Here is a 15,000-nt window from a genome sequence, read left to right on the forward strand (position 1 = left end):
AACAAGCAAGTTCAAAGCAAGCGCGCTGTCCACACATGCTGGTCAGCTTTTGGGCCACGCGCGTGCGCGTACTATATTGACAATTGTGGTCAGTGTCACAGCCTGCGAAGCAAATCCTTCCAAAAAACCCCAGGTTGATGCACGTGTCGCAAGCACTGAATAGAACAGTCAGTGCATTCGTTGAGTTCGGGTTCAATATGAGAACGTGACCGAGACCAAGAGCAGACAACAACAATCACGAACGCATCTGCTGGAGAATAGCACAAACTACAGCACACTGGGGAAGTAACGCGCAAACACATGGCCACTCACTATGTGCAACCGGTGGTTGCATCACAGCTGGTGTCACACGAGCCGAGGCATCTGTCGCAGCTCTCATCGCATGATCCTGTGCACCTGCACACATCCAAGAGCAACCCAGAAACGACAGGCAGAGCGGTGTTAATCTCAAATGGATATGAAAGTATGAGGTCATCGACTTGCTGAATTGTAAGCACACGCACGCACCAACACGGCCACTTACGATTGTCCGTTGCAGCCATCACAGCTTGCATCGCATTCGTTGCAGTCGTCGTCGCCTGATATTGTTGATGATGCATCATGCACAAGAAACAGGCGTGAGAATGCAAGCGCACACGTGACTCCCTGCAATGCACGAGAGCAAAGACGCAAAGTGATGAATTCGCCTGAGACTTACAGCCTGAGTTGCAGTTGTCGTCGCAGTTCGAACATGATTGCCTGTGTCAACAAGCACGAATGCAAGCAACACACACACACACACACACACGAACATCAGGACGGAATGTCATGTTTTCGAGACGGAACAAGACCTGGCATCACTATCTAGCAGCTTCCAGTGTCTTGAGCCTGTTGAAAGTGTAAGGAAACGTAAAGCACAGGTCCACAACAAACTCACCCGTCGCAGCCCGTATCGCAGTTTGAATCACACGTGTACGATGCTGTCACAGTATTCCTCCTCCGACGCTCCTGTCATGATGATTGCGTGTGTGTGTGTGTGTGTTTGTCTGTGTGTGTGTGTGTGTCTGTGTGCGTGTGTCTGTGTGTCTGTGTGTGTGTGTGCGTGTGTCTGTGTGTCTGTGTCTGTGTGTGTGTGTCTGTGTGTCTGTGTGCGTGTGTGTCTGTGTGTCTGTGTGCGTGTGTGTCTGTGTGTGTGTGTGTGTGTGTCCTGGCCTTGCGTTCTTTCTTCCTTGATTGCCTCGTTCGCAACTGTACACAAACCCACAAGAAGAAGCAAGCCCACGAACAACACCACTAACAACAACACCAACAAGGCAAGGATGCGTGTGCGAACGGTGACGGTGTTTGTGGAGGTGCCGCAAGGGCTACGGCCGTCGGCAGAGGAGCTGGACAAGACGATTGCACACGCGAAGGACCTACTTGATGCGTGCTCGGGTGCACTGCAGGCGGCGTCATACGAGGTGCAGACCACGCGCGTGGCAATGACAGATCCATCGCAGTGGCTGGTGCACTGGCCGAGGCAGTGCAACAACGCTGATGACGCCGGCAGCAAGGCAAAGCGAGCAAAGGCAACACGTCAGTCTCACGCATGCATTCGTGTGTGTGTGTGTGTGTGTGTGTGTGTGTGTGTGTGTCTGCTCTGTCATGTGTCGTTGGCTCTGCTTGCCAAGTACACACACACACACACACACACACATGCACACACATTCACACACACACACATGCACACACACATGCGCACACACACATGCGCACACACACATGCACACACATTCACACACACATGCACACACACACATGCACACACATTCACACACACACATGCACACACACACATGCACACACACACCAACACAGTGCTATCGGATGACCTGCGGGTGGAATTGCAGCGGCTGGATGGCATCCTCAAGGCGCACGGGATCGACTTCTTCAACCTGGGCTGCCTCCAATCACCGACTGTGGCTGATGTGCAGCTCGTGCCCGAGGTGCTGCTCTCCAGCTCTCGCTTCAACATGAGCGTCAACGTCTCCCCGGGGGACCTGGCCACGGCCACCGCCATCGCATCAGCTGTTCAGCACGTGGCTCGCCACAGCGAGGGTGGCCTCGGCAACTTCCGCCTGTGCGCGTGCGCCTGCTGCGCTGACGCGAACATCCCCTTCTTCCCCGCTGGCTCTGCACGCATGCCGCCGCCGCAGGAGCAACAGCAGCAGCAACCGCAACAGGTTACGTTTGGTGTTGCAGTGGGCCTGGAGAACGGTGACCTCACACGTGAGGCTGCAGCACGCGCAACCGTCAGCGCCCGGCTACCGGAAGCGCTGGCGAGCGTGATGCTGCCCCACTTGCAGGCAGTCGAACGCACCTGCCGCGAGGCGGTGGAGACACTTGTGGCGGCCACTGGGCTGCCTGCCACGTTTGCGGGCATCGACACGAGCTACAACCCTTCCCTGGACGCCGGCACGAGCGGGTCCGTGGCTGCGGCACTGAGCTCGCTGGCAGACATGGCGGAGCTGATTGACCTCGGTGCCCTGGGCGCAGTATCCATTGCCACCACGGCCCTGCAGGCGCTGCCCGTGCAGCAGGTTGGCTACCGTGGCCTGATGCTCCCCGTGTGTGAGGACCGCCATCTCGCTGCACTCGCTGCGGGTGTTACCACCACACAGCACGCGCAGAAACAAGCACGGATGCAGCACGTGACTCAAGAAGAAGGGGTACAAGGTGCACATGAGACCAAAGATGCACAAGAAGTACCAGAGGTGCAGCGGCAGCAAGGAGAAGCAGCGCCAGAAGAGGAGGACAACAATGCAGGGAGCGAAAAGCACCAGGGCAAGAAGGAGCAGAAGGAGCAGATGCAGGCGCCCGCGTTGACGCTGCAGCGGTTGCTGTTGCTGAGCAGCGTGTGTGGTGTTGGGGTGGACACGGCGCCCATCCCGGGCGACTTTGACCCGCACCGCCTCGCGCTGCTTTATTTGGACATGAGTGGGCTGGCGCATCGCTGGAACAAGCCGCTCAGCTGCCGCGTGTTCCCTGTTCCGGGCAAGGCTGCCGGAGACATGACCACCTTTGACTCACCTTACCTCGTCAACACCCGCGTCCTCCCACTGTGACATGTGTTTGTTTGGGTGGGAACGGGGGATGGAGTGGATGGTGGGTTGGATGGAGATGATTGCTTGATGGGGGTATATGGACGGTTCAGGTGTTACGGTTCATTCAGAGACACACGTACACACACATACACACACAGACACACACGTACACACACATACACACACAGACACACACAGACACACACAGACACACACACACAGACACACACACACACACACACACACACACACACACACACACACACACACACACACACACACACACACACACAGACACAGACACAGACACATTCGCCAAGCAGCCGGAAGGCGCCAGTGGCTTCTTCTGACGTGTTCCTTTGCAATCATTAAAACCGCATCGAATTCTCAACAAACAACCGTTGTCTCCGCGCAAGTGTTAGAGATTTGATGCATGATTAGGGAGACAGTTTTTGTCTGACGTGCACAACTTCACCAACCACGCCACACTTCAGCCCACCAACACAAGCGGCAGCGCAATCATGCAACAGCTCATCGTGTGTCGCAGCCCAGCCACCATGTTCTCGCTGGCACTGTGGATGAGAGCGGCTCATTTTCCCTCAACATCTCTCAAGCAGCTACAACGGCAGCAACGGTAGCACCAGCGATCCCACCAACAATCCCCACCCATCCACACAACACACAGCACACGACAATGACAATGACAACAAGGCAGGCGTTGATCTGGACTCTGGTGGCGGCCACGACCCTTCTTCTGGCCACGACCGCGGGAAGTGCCGAGGCGCAAGGATTCTTCCACCACGGGCCTGGCCAACGCCAACGCAGCATGTGGCCAAGCATGTTTCCTTCCTCCTTCCACGAGAGCAGCGGCGGCGGGCTCTTCGGTGCGCCATCGTTCGCACGCTGGCCAAGCCACAGGCACCAGCGCCAGCAGCAGCCACAGCGGCAGCGGCAGCGCGATCCCGCATGGGAGTTGCAGCAGCAGCGCGAGCGGGAGACGCGACAGCTCAATCACTTGCTGTCGCAGCGCCAGAGCCTTCAAGCGGAACGAGAGCGCATCGACCAGCAGGAGCAGCGGATCCACGGGGAACTGGCCAAGGCCGATGGCGTGTGGCGTGATCTCGCTGTACAACGGGAGCGCTTGACGCAGCAGCAAGGCGGCATGCCGCGCCACGCCAACTGGAGGCAGATGCGCCGACTGCAGCAGGAGGAGGCGTATGTGCAGCGGTACGTGCGCGAGCGCAGGTACAAGCTGGAGCAGCTTGCCTCATACCGGGCACAGCTCGGCGACAAGGACAGCCAGCTTCAAGCCGCCATCCAGCAGCAAGAGGCCAAGCTCGACGCATTGACGACTGGGGACAATACCAAGCACGCAAGCGAGAACGGCAGTGCTGATGGTAGCAGTGCAGATGGAACTGCACACCAGCACCACCGTCGTCAGGCAGAACACACCCAGCAGCAGCAGCAGCAGCAACACCAACACCAACAACGGCAACAACAACAACAACACCAGCAACAACAACAACAGCAACAACACCAACACCAACGGCAACAACACCAAGGACGTGCGCAACAACAACAGCCGCAATCCGACAGTGCTCCACAGGGTGGCAAGTTTGTCAAGCGCGTGCGCGTGAAGGACGGATCGTCCATTCCATCCACACCATCCACATCATCCACACCATCGTTTGATCGAACAAGCGGGTACCTCGTGGACGAGGATGGCCTCAAGTGGCAAGCGGGCGGCATCTGGGTTGGCGAGCCGGGCGGCAGCCATGACGGCGCTGCTTCCAAGGCAGCGACCAGCACCGACGAGCGTGACAGCAGCCAGGAGCTGGGGGATGCCATGCGGGAGATTGACGCTTTCCTTCGCCAACAAGCACGTTGAGAGCGGGTGTAACAGTAGCTTGCCTTGTGAATGTACCTTTTCGCTTGTGCTATGACGTTGTGGACGTATTTTGAGACCCCTGAGCGTGCATCCGTGACGTGAGCGTGTCGACTTGGATTGTTCCTACCACTTGGACTTGTCATCTCGACTTGATCTCGCACATTTGCTTCTGGTGTCATATAGCTGATATGGTTGCTGACATGTTCCTGATGCTCGTTTTCAGCGCATCCTCTTTGTGTATTCTGCCCCTTCTTCCATCGCGAACAATCAATCCATCAATCAATCGTGTTCAATACAACAGCCAACCAACTACTTGAGGAGTGTCTTGAGGAGTGTTCATGCTCAATGACAACATACACACACATACACACACGTTCACACGTTCACACACACATACACGCATACACACACACATACACACACGTACACATACGCACACGCACACACACACACACACGTACACACATACACACACACACATACACACATACACACACATACACACACGCTGCATCCACATACACGCACACACACACACACACTCTCTCTCTCAATCTCACTATTGCTGTTTCATTTTGTTGTTGCTCTTCTTCTTCTGGTCCTGGGTGTGCTTCGCTGTTTGGCGCCGGCCCATCCCTTTGGTGGCAATCATGTTGAGGATCTTGAAGAACCAGAAGATGTTGAGGAGGGCGAGGATGGCAGCAAAGAAGTAGATGTGCACAAACTGCGCCAGTGCGGACCTGCCGTGCTCCCCGCTGAGCACGGCGTCCATGCGATGCGCCTTCCACGACTGCACCAGCTTCAGCAGGAGAAAGAGGAACGTGCCGATGCGCATGAGAAGCCACGCCGGCACAATTGCCCCCAGGTTCAGCGTGTACAGCACTCCGGAGAGCGTCAACTGCGGCCGCACGCCACACTTGCGCATGAGAAACTCGCAGTGCAGGAAGGGCGCCGTCAGCTCCGTCGCCAGGAACACGGCCGCCGGGAAGAAGGGCGACGGGATGTGCGTGTTGTACGAGTCCATGATGAACGCGTACTCCGTCAGCAGCGTCAGCAAATGGTGCACCAGCATGAGGCCTTCGCCCAAGTACAGGTTCACCAGCCCATCCACAATCATGTAGCCGCACGACACCGCAACCGCACACTTGAGGTGCTCCGACTCGGGCCAGGGCGCAAGCTCGTCCTGGTGGTTCACCGCAACGTCCAAGATGGCCTCCAGCGCGGGCACGCCCACCAACACGGCGTGCAGGGGCCCAACCATGCGAATCGTCATGCGCACGCGCTCCTGGAATGACATCCCGGCCAGCGAGGTGGTGGTGTCCTGCTTTCCACCGTCCTTCTTCGGCTTCTTCGGTTTCTTCGTCTTCCTCGGGCTCGTGGGAATCAGAACATACAGCGCGGCCAATGCAAGCGCAAACATGGCAGCAAACGCAACTGCGCTCAAGCCAATCACGTCGTAGCCATGCCCAAAGGTAAACCGGTGCAGTGCCACCGCAGGCAGCCCTTCCCCCTCCCACAGCATCTCTCAAATGTGCGCTTGTGTGCTCGGCCTGTGTTTCGCGCTCCTGTTGTGTAGTTGTCCACTGTGTTGGCATATAAATGGGATGCGCTGATATTGACCTATTCATAAGCCACCACCGGCACGAGAAGCGAACAGCAACAAGCAAGGAACAGTGAGTGGATAATGGCGGGTGGTCGTGGCCGTGGTCGTGGCCGTGGCCGTGGCCGTGGTCGTGGTCGTGGCCGTGGTCGTGGCCGTGGCCGTGGTCGTGGTCGTGGCCGTGGCAGGGCCGAACGCGGTGGAGCGAAGGCGGTGGCGGCGGTGGTGGGGGATGCCCATGGTGAGGAGGCCGCGTTTGGCTGGGAGGTGGGTCACTGCGCAGCCACGCGGGTGCCACCCAAAACCCCAGAAGGCGTGAGCGCGGATACTTTGGTTGCTTCCGACGGGCTCGATCTCTACATCGTGCGCATTGCCAGCATCACCAGCGTCCCCGACAAGCAAGGCACCACATCACGGCGGGAGGGCCAACGTGCAGTCACGGAGAGGGACAACAAGGGCGAGGAGGAGAAACAGATGAGCAGCAGTGAGGAGGAGAAGCAGACAACCCTCAAGGAGACGCCTCAGTCCAGTGACGCCCATGCTGCAACACGCGGCAAAGACAGCGGAGAAGAAGGAGGAGACCAGGAAGGCCCGTCAGCTGCACGCCCATCCCAGAAATCATCAGCAGTCGCCAGAATAAAGGCCAGAGAAGCCGGCCGCGGCCACAGCAGCAAGGACGACGATCCGGAAACGACAGGACCCGCCACAGAACAGCATGAGGCACGCAGTGCTTCCAGCAAAGACGCACAGGAACAGCAGGAACATCAAAGCGACGCCAACGACGACGACGACGACGATGATGATGACGATGATGATGTTCATGATGGCGATGAGAAAGTGCAGCCCAAGGATGTGGAAGTGGAGGTCCAGTACTTTGTGCGACCATCACAGCTTCCGGTGCCAGTGGCCAAAGATCGCAAGTGGTTTGCGCAGGAGATGGTCTTCGCTCCTGATCTCATTGCGCGCCTGACACTGGCGGACCTCGAAAAACACCAGTGCGCGGTGCTCTCTGATGAGGCATACAGCAGCGACCTTGCTGAACCAGCCGTCGCCAGCAAGAACACGTTCCGCTGCTCGCTGGCCTACAGCGTGCGCTCTGGCTCCCTCGACACATACACACCGGACCACGCGCACCTGCACCTGCAGCCGCGCAAGAACAAGAAGGCAACATCCAAGCAGACTGGCCGCAAAGGCGCCAACACAACAACGACAGCAGCAGAAGAGGCAGACACATTGTCAGTGGCAGCAGGGACAGGCGACACCAGCGGCGACGAAGTAAAGCGGTCGTGGACGGCAGATGATGTGCTGTATCTGATGCAGGCGTCACGTGACCTGCAGCCGGGCCCGCCCATGATCCTCGCAGGCCGCCCGGTGCGTTCTCTCTCTGTGTGTGTGTGTGTGTGTGTGTGTGTGTGTGTGTGTGTGTGTGTGTGTGTGTGTGTGTGTGTGTGTGTGTGTGTGTGGTTGTGTGTGAGTGTGTGTGTGTGTGTGTGTGATTGTGTGTGGTTGTGTGTGTGTGGGTGGTTGTGTGGGTGGGGATCAAGGCATCTATACTTGTCTGCCTCACACCATGTGTCTCGTCCCTCGTTCAGGTTCGCTTCCTCTCATCAACAAACTGCGAGATGCTCGGCGCAACATCCAACACTAGCAAGAGGTGCGTATGTGTGTGTGCGTATGTTTGTGAACACACGTGTGCGTGTGTGCGTGTGTGCATGCGTGCGCGCCAGTGTTGCTGTGCAAGTCGTCACGTGCTCATCGCACGCTGCTCTCTCTCTCTCTCTCTCTCTCTCTCTCTCTCTCTCTCTCTCTCTCTCTCTCTCTGGATCTGTGGGCTTGTCGCGATCACGTCTGCCACGACTGCACACAGCGGCACGGCGGGTGCTCCCAGAGACGTGTTTGGGCTCTTGCACTCGCTCCAGACCGCTGCGCACACGCACACACACGCCGACCACGCCGACGACGAACGCACGCCAGAGGCCGCATCACAGCTGTACGAACACATGCGGTGCATGATCCGTGACATCTTGAATGTACACGCGTGTGCGCGCAAGTGTCAGTACGTGAATGTGCGTGTGTGTGTGTGTATCCACGTATGCAGGATGTGCACACTCATACTTCCAATTCGCGCGTATGTTTATGTGTATATGTACTCAGCCGCCATCTTGCCGCCCGCCGCGCTGCGCATGTCTCAGGCGATCATGCAGATGATGATGGTGAGCTAGGACATGGGCACCTGCTGTGCTCTGCGTGTGTGTGTGTGAGTGTGTGTGCTTGCGTGTGTGTGTGCGTGTGTGCGCGCGTGTGCGCGTGTACGTGTGTGTGTGTACGTGTGTGTGTGTTTACATTTGCTTGTGAACTGTGCAGATGAATGTGTTCTCATGCATGGCTCCGATCATCCTCGTGTGTCCCGTCAGAGTCACCAGATTCGAAGCGGTCGAAGCCAGCCGCGGGCGGCGCGTCGCTCGTACAGAAGCTCCTCCAGGGCCAGATCTCACCATCACCAGCATCGCCACCAACACCATCATCACCAGCACCAGCAACATCGGCGTCGGAAGAAGAGCAGGAAGAGACGAAGAAGGAGAAGGAGAAGGAGGAGAAGAAGAAGGGGACGGGCACCAAGACGATGCAGTCCACGACGCCCACACCCTCCAAGCGAGGCCGAGGTATTGTGTGTGTGTGTGTGTGTGCGTGTGTGTGTGCGTGTGTGTGTTTGTGTGTGCGTGTGTGTGCGTGTGTGTTTGTGTGTGCGACTTGTCTTCTTCACTGTTGTTCACCGTTTCCACTACCGGCCACGGCACCAACGAAACCATCCACCCCATCATGACCACTGTCGTCATCATTACAGGCCGTCCGCGCAAATACGCGCGCGACGAACTCGGCCGCCCGGACAAATCACGTCCTCTTGGTGCGGAGTGACGTGGTGCCAGCAGCGTAGATGTGTGTGCGTGTGTGCGTGTGCGTTTGTGTGTGTGTGTTTGTTGTGACGAAACACCGATGCAAGCGTGCAATGAACACTGTCACGCTCGCACCCATACTCACGGACTCATTCACATTTACATGTGCATGCACATCTGCGCAACTATCAATCCGCTGCCCGCAGATTCCACACTATCGTCATCAGCGAAGCGATCACCACCATCAACGGCACCACCAACAGCCACTGCCGCCGCTGCGACGAAGAAAGCAAAAAGGGGTCCTGGTCGGCCTCGTAAGAACCAAACAGCATCAACAGCTACAGCAACAACATCAGCAGCATCATCGTCGATGGCCATTGAGAGCACTGCGCTGCCGGCCTCAAACGTCTTCAAGCACCCGTTCTCAGGCGGCCTTGACGTGAGATAGGGTTGTGTGCGTGCGTGCGTGCGTGCGTGCGTGTGTGTGTGAAAGGTGAAATCAACGCGCTCATTTCACACGCCATTTGCATTTCGATCCACACTTCCGTCATCACCACCACTGACACTGCCACCATGACTGACATCCTTGCCTGCGTGTGCTGCGTATGGGGCAGGTGGATGAGTACTTTGCTGAGCACCACTCGAGCGCAACCAAGACGTCCAAGAACACGCTTGCCCGTGTTGCCTTGTCCAAGATGACGGAGGGGGACGTGTGGTCGCACATCAAGTCGTACAAGGACGCGTTTGAAACGGACAGGGAAGCCGTCGCCAGCAAGTAAGAAAATTGCATCACTCCTGTAGATGGGTTTGTGGACCATCACTGGGGCTTTTCCTTTATTGTGTGTCTGTGTGGTTTGTTGTTTCTTCGCTCATGGCGCTGTACTCTGTCTTGTCCCACCCATTTCTTCCTTCCTTCCTTCCTTCCTTCCTTCCTTTCTTCTTCCGTTTGTGCATGTTTGCTTGCGGTTCAATTGGCGGTATGTGAACATTGATGCTCCCTGTATTCGCCTTCTTGTTTTCATCTCGCCCGTGTACATGTGTGTCTGTGCATCCCTTTTGTGATGCTTGTGTGTTGACATGTGTGTGTGTGTGTCAACCCTCCCGATAAACAGACTTCGGCAACAGTTCCCCACGTGGCAACAGCACATGCGCGCGGGCTTCAACATCCTCCTCCACGGCCTCGGATCAAAGAAGGTGTGGACACGACAACCATGCTCGTGGTGCTGCAAGTGGCATTTGCTCGGGTGATGGAGACGTGCCTGTGGTGGGCGGGAACGCGCCCCGGTTGATTGGATTGTACACACTTGTCAGCAATTTAGCGCCCCTCACGCATGCCACAACCCTCGCTGTTCACACGCTGCCAGGCGATTGTGTGTGAATTTGCTGAGAGATACCTAAGCAGCGAGCACGTTATCACCGTCAACGGATACTTTCCATCGCTCACCATCAAGCAGGTGCGCTCCTGGTGCTCGTCTTCGTGTTGATGTGTTGCGTTACGCGTTTGGTGTCTCGCGCGATCTGAAAGAAAATAGCGGCGCATCGTGCGGTGTGCCGTAACAACACAACGTGCACACACACACACACACACACACACACACACACACACATGCGTCTTTGTGGGCGCTGCAGGTGCTGAACACGATCACGTCTGCGGTGCTGAGCGTGACTGCGGCGCCACGCGATGCTATTGACCACGCAAAAGCCATCAAGCTCTACTACGAAGGTAAACGCCGTGGTGGTGTTAGTGCTGGTGGTGATGACGGCACCTGTGTGCAGTCGCGGTGGTGGCCGTCGTCGTCGTGGCGGTGATATCTGTAGCTCATTGAAAGGGAGAGGAGGTTGCATCACACCATTTCGCGATTGTGCTGGGTTGAAGACCACTCACACCTCATCTCCTGCGTTTCATCCACGCGTTCTTCAGAAACACCCGGCCTGCCCGATCTGTATCTTCTCATCCACAACATTGACGGGCCCAAGCTCAGAGCAACAGCAGCGCAGGTAAACTCAAGCTGAGAACGTGGCTTGGGTGTGTTCGTGTGTGAGAGAGTGAGTGTGTGTGACAGTGAGTGAGTGAGTGAGTGAGTGCGTGAGTGAGTGAGTGTGTGTGTGTCCATGTTTACGTGCGGTGTACATGCAGAACACAGTTGCTCCTTGCGTAATCCCAATGCGTCACTCAATCAGTGTGTCACACATGCACATGGTGCAGGATGCATTGAGTGTCCTTGCTTCGACGAAGCAAATCCACATCATCGCCACCATTGACCACGTCAACAGCCCACTCTGTCAGTTTGCACAAGTCAGCTCTTGGTGTGCTTGTTGCGCTTGAGTGCTGAGGAGAGGAACTGCGTGCATGCAAGCACAAGCACACGTTCATGTACACACACGCTTCACAAACCTACACACACACACCCATTTGTCATTACACGGTGCACAGTGTGGGACTACGGGACGCTTGGGCGGTTCAACTTTGTGTGGATGGAGGCTGCAACCCACTCGCCGTATTCGCGTGAGACATCGTATGCTGAAACGCTCGTACTCAAGACATCACAGATCAAAGTGGAAGGTGGGGCAGTCATTTCACTTGTCAGATGCACTGTTGTGTGTATGTGTGTGTATGTGTGTATGTGTGTATGTGTGTGCGTGTGTGCGTGTTTATGTGTATGTGTGTATGTGTGTGTGTGTGTTTGTGTATGTGTGTGTATGTGCGTGTACACACATATACTCGCGTTCATGCAATCCCGCCAGCAACCGCTCACACGTAATTCACCACCACACGACCCCCCCCCCCACCACCCAATCCACCACCACCACCCAATCCACCAACACCACCACCATCAACACCACCAACAACATCAACAACACCAACATCAACAGCGGTGCAGCACGTCATGTCGGCCCTGCCGTCCAACGCGCGAAAGGCGTACTGGATCCTCCTCGATTACATGACCAACAACCCGGACGTCAAAGGTGAGGTGGCGACGATGGTGTGCGTGTGTGTATTTTGGGGGAGGGGGATGTTTGCAGGCTGGTGTTCAGCTCTGCCAGCGTGCACTGCCATACGCAATTGTTCTCTCACACACTCACACTCTCATTCACACACACACACACACACACACACACACACACACACACACACACACACACACACACACACACACACACACACACACACATGCACACAACAAGGCGTGCCGTTTGAGGAGTACCTGTCCATGTGTACGGAGAATTTCGCCGCCCGAAACGAATTGCGGTTGCGGTGAGTGAACATGTGCGTGCGTGCATGCTTGAAGGGTTGTGTCAGCGCTGATGCATCTGTGCACTGCATGCGACGCTGTACATTCCCACATGTGCGGTGTTGTGTCCCACCAATCTCACACGACCTGTCATGCTTGCCAATCCGCTGCCAGGGCGTTTCTGCGCGAGTTTAAGGATCACAACCTCGTGGCCCTCACCACGGTATGCAAGCAGCTGCATACGTATTGGCGAGTGGCTTAGTGAGAAATGTGGTGGGAGGGGCAAGTCTCACTCGCTCACTCACTCGCACACACATTCACAGGTTGATGGGAATGAGTTTTGCAAGATTCCTGCGGATGCAGACACAATCAAGGAGGTTATTGCAACCATGGAAGAGCACTTCCCAGGTACGCGCGCGCATGTGTGTGTGTGTGTGTGTGTGTGTGTGTGTGTGTGTGTGTGTGTGTGTGTGTGTGTGTGTGTTTGTGAGACGTAGTACGTACGTGGGCCAAGTCGGTGATGCTCCCAATAGACGGTAAACAATTCCGCTGAGTTTCCACAATACCGACGAGTACGCGAGCGGTGGTTTTATTTTAACACTATGAACCGCATAGTGAGCTCCGAACAAGACGAAAAACCGTCCTAACAGGATTGTTATTGTAATACTAGCGCGTAGACTGTTGGCCCCCAAAAAAACTAAAGCTGGCGTAATTGCCATGCTGCATCAACCACTGACAGTTGAGGGATGTCTGACGTGTTTAACTGCCGTACGAAATATCTACCAGATATTATTCGCGTTGAAAAAATATCTTGCAACTAAGATCCCGACCGCGGCGGCTCGGAATAAAAAAGCTAGCGGGAATGGAAACTCTGGTCGTGGAGCCGCTTTGCTGACCAGCGCTCTCCCTATGACTCTACGTTTTCTAGAGAGATTTAAATCTCCCATAAATATGTAGTTGGTAGGTCGAGCCCTGGTCTACGAAATCGGAAATAGCAATAGACTTTGTCCTGTTTTGAGAAGCTTTATTTTCTACTTTGAACTTAGGGGAGGTTCGTCCGAAATACGTAAAACTTCCCTTCGCGCACACACACACACACACACACACACACACACACACACACACACACACACACACACACACACACACACAGTCACATCACACGCACACACACACACACAATCACATCACACACACACACACACACACAACACAGCTACTGGAACCGCTTAATGAGGGACTCGAGCTTTCGGATGTTGATGCTGCCGCGCTTTGTGGGCGAAGTGCTGGCACTCGTCGTTGGATTTGCGGTCTTGCCTGACCCTGACTCTGCTGCTGCTGTCGCTGATGACGATGATGCGGATGAAGCATCTTTGTCCTTCTTGTTCCTGTCGCCACCACCCCTACGCCCAAACGCAAGCCCAAGCGCAGCAACACCGCCAACACCGCTGCTGCCGTGTGCTGCCTGCTCCTGCTTGAACGCGGCCTCGCCAACTTGCTCGCGATACGCAGCCAGCAGCGGCTGCTGCTCCGCTTTCCGCAGCCCTGATGATGATGATGGGAGGGAGAAGGGAGTGTGGGAGGGAGAAGGCAGGGGGGGGGCGGTTGACGAGGATGAGTGTGCGACGGGACGTGCACATATGTGTGCATGCACATGTGTGTGTGTGTGTGTGTGCGTGTGTGTGCATAATTGTTTGCAAAAGTGGCCCCCACCTTTCATGTCGAGGATCTTTGCAAACGGCACGAGCGGCTCGTCGTCGCCAATGAGCTGTTCATCGAGAGCACATGAACAGCGATGGTGTCACAATGCGTGCAGGAGTGCAAAGGAAGGCGTGAGCATAACGGCAGATTGTGAACCATTGTTGGCTAAAGGACAGCGCACACGTCACAGCACCACACAACAACAGGAGGCCGCAAACAATGGCACGTCAAAATGGGAGACCTTTGTGTAGTCCTGGACGAAGATGCCTGGCGGATCGTGCGGGGCCATCAACAGCTGTTCACACACACACACACATACAAACACACACACATACACACACACACACACACACACACACACACACACACACACGCACGCACAAGCAAATTATGTTACGAGTCACGAATACAGGGAAGTTGTCATTGCTTCATACAGGAAAACGCACCACGAACAAGAGCCAACCAAACACAATCCATGCTTCCCACAACAAAGGAATGTCACCTCTTGCTTGCATGCACGATCGATCACCGACATGCACGACCACTTGCTTGCATGCAAACCATACTCGTGTGCCAATTCAGACCTTGAGCAGGGTCTCTGCCTGTCCGAGGCCACGGTTGA

The 15,000-nt window shown here is 55.8% G+C and overlaps 5 protein-coding genes across 5 annotated transcripts in view; 3 read left to right on the plus strand and 2 right to left on the minus strand.

The window, feature by feature from the left end:
- Positions 1 to 1,155: 1,155 nt before the first annotated feature.
- On the plus strand, positions 1,156 to 3,216 carry PTSG_07905 (uncharacterized protein). The gene is made up of 2 exons (XM_004991651.1): positions 1,156 to 1,554; positions 1,837 to 3,216. Exons 1-2 carry the CDS (start codon positions 1,299 to 1,301, stop codon positions 3,081 to 3,083), a joined length of 1,503 nt encoding a protein of 500 aa, XP_004991708.1. The 5' UTR covers positions 1,156 to 1,298; the 3' UTR covers positions 3,084 to 3,216.
- A 540-nt stretch (positions 3,217 to 3,756) lies between these two features.
- PTSG_07906 (uncharacterized protein) lies at positions 3,757 to 4,950 on the plus strand (the record flags this gene model as incomplete). Its single annotated transcript, XM_004991652.1, has 2 exons — positions 3,757 to 4,459; positions 4,625 to 4,950. 2 exons carry the CDS (start codon positions 3,757 to 3,759, stop codon positions 4,948 to 4,950), a joined length of 1,029 nt encoding a protein of 342 aa, XP_004991709.1.
- Positions 4,951 to 5,157: 207 nt separating this feature from the next.
- Positions 5,158 to 6,536, minus strand: PTSG_07907 (uncharacterized protein). Its single transcript, XM_004991653.1, has one exon. The coding sequence runs from the start codon at positions 6,470 to 6,472 to the stop codon at positions 5,510 to 5,512; it is 963 nt and encodes a 320-aa protein (XP_004991710.1). The 5' UTR covers positions 6,473 to 6,536; the 3' UTR covers positions 5,158 to 5,509.
- A 98-nt stretch (positions 6,537 to 6,634) lies between these two features.
- On the plus strand, positions 6,635 to 13,324 carry PTSG_07908 (uncharacterized protein; the record flags this gene model as incomplete). The annotated part of the gene is made up of 19 exons (XM_004991654.1): positions 6,635 to 7,921; positions 8,143 to 8,204; positions 8,418 to 8,540; positions 8,705 to 8,763; positions 8,965 to 9,213; positions 9,396 to 9,455; positions 9,651 to 9,883; positions 10,059 to 10,219; positions 10,557 to 10,638; positions 10,809 to 10,898; positions 11,074 to 11,167; positions 11,366 to 11,442; positions 11,651 to 11,726; positions 11,879 to 12,007; positions 12,319 to 12,411; positions 12,631 to 12,700; positions 12,852 to 12,900; positions 13,001 to 13,085; positions 13,293 to 13,324. 19 exons carry the CDS (start codon positions 6,635 to 6,637, stop codon positions 13,322 to 13,324), a joined length of 3,111 nt encoding a protein of 1,036 aa, XP_004991711.1.
- Positions 13,325 to 13,762: 438 nt separating this feature from the next.
- PTSG_07909 (uncharacterized protein) overlaps positions 13,763 to 15,000 on the minus strand; it is a gene marked incomplete at its 5' end in the record, with an annotated part of 7,826 nt that continues 6,588 nt past the window's right edge. The window contains 4 exons of the mRNA XM_004991655.1: positions 13,763 to 14,222; positions 14,391 to 14,445; positions 14,620 to 14,673; positions 14,963 to 15,000. The exon at positions 14,963 to 15,000 is cut by the window's right edge and continues 79 nt beyond it. Of these exons, the coding sequence (XP_004991712.1) occupies positions 13,894 to 14,222; positions 14,391 to 14,445; positions 14,620 to 14,673; positions 14,963 to 15,000 (476 nt within the window). The 3' untranslated portion in view covers positions 13,763 to 13,893. The remainder of the gene's footprint in view (positions 14,223 to 14,390; positions 14,446 to 14,619; positions 14,674 to 14,962) is intronic.

Source organism: Salpingoeca rosetta, assembly GCF_000188695.1.
Source record: "Salpingoeca rosetta unplaced genomic scaffold supercont1.19, whole genome shotgun sequence".
Taxonomy (NCBI): Eukaryota; class Choanoflagellata; order Craspedida; family Salpingoecidae; genus Salpingoeca; species Salpingoeca rosetta.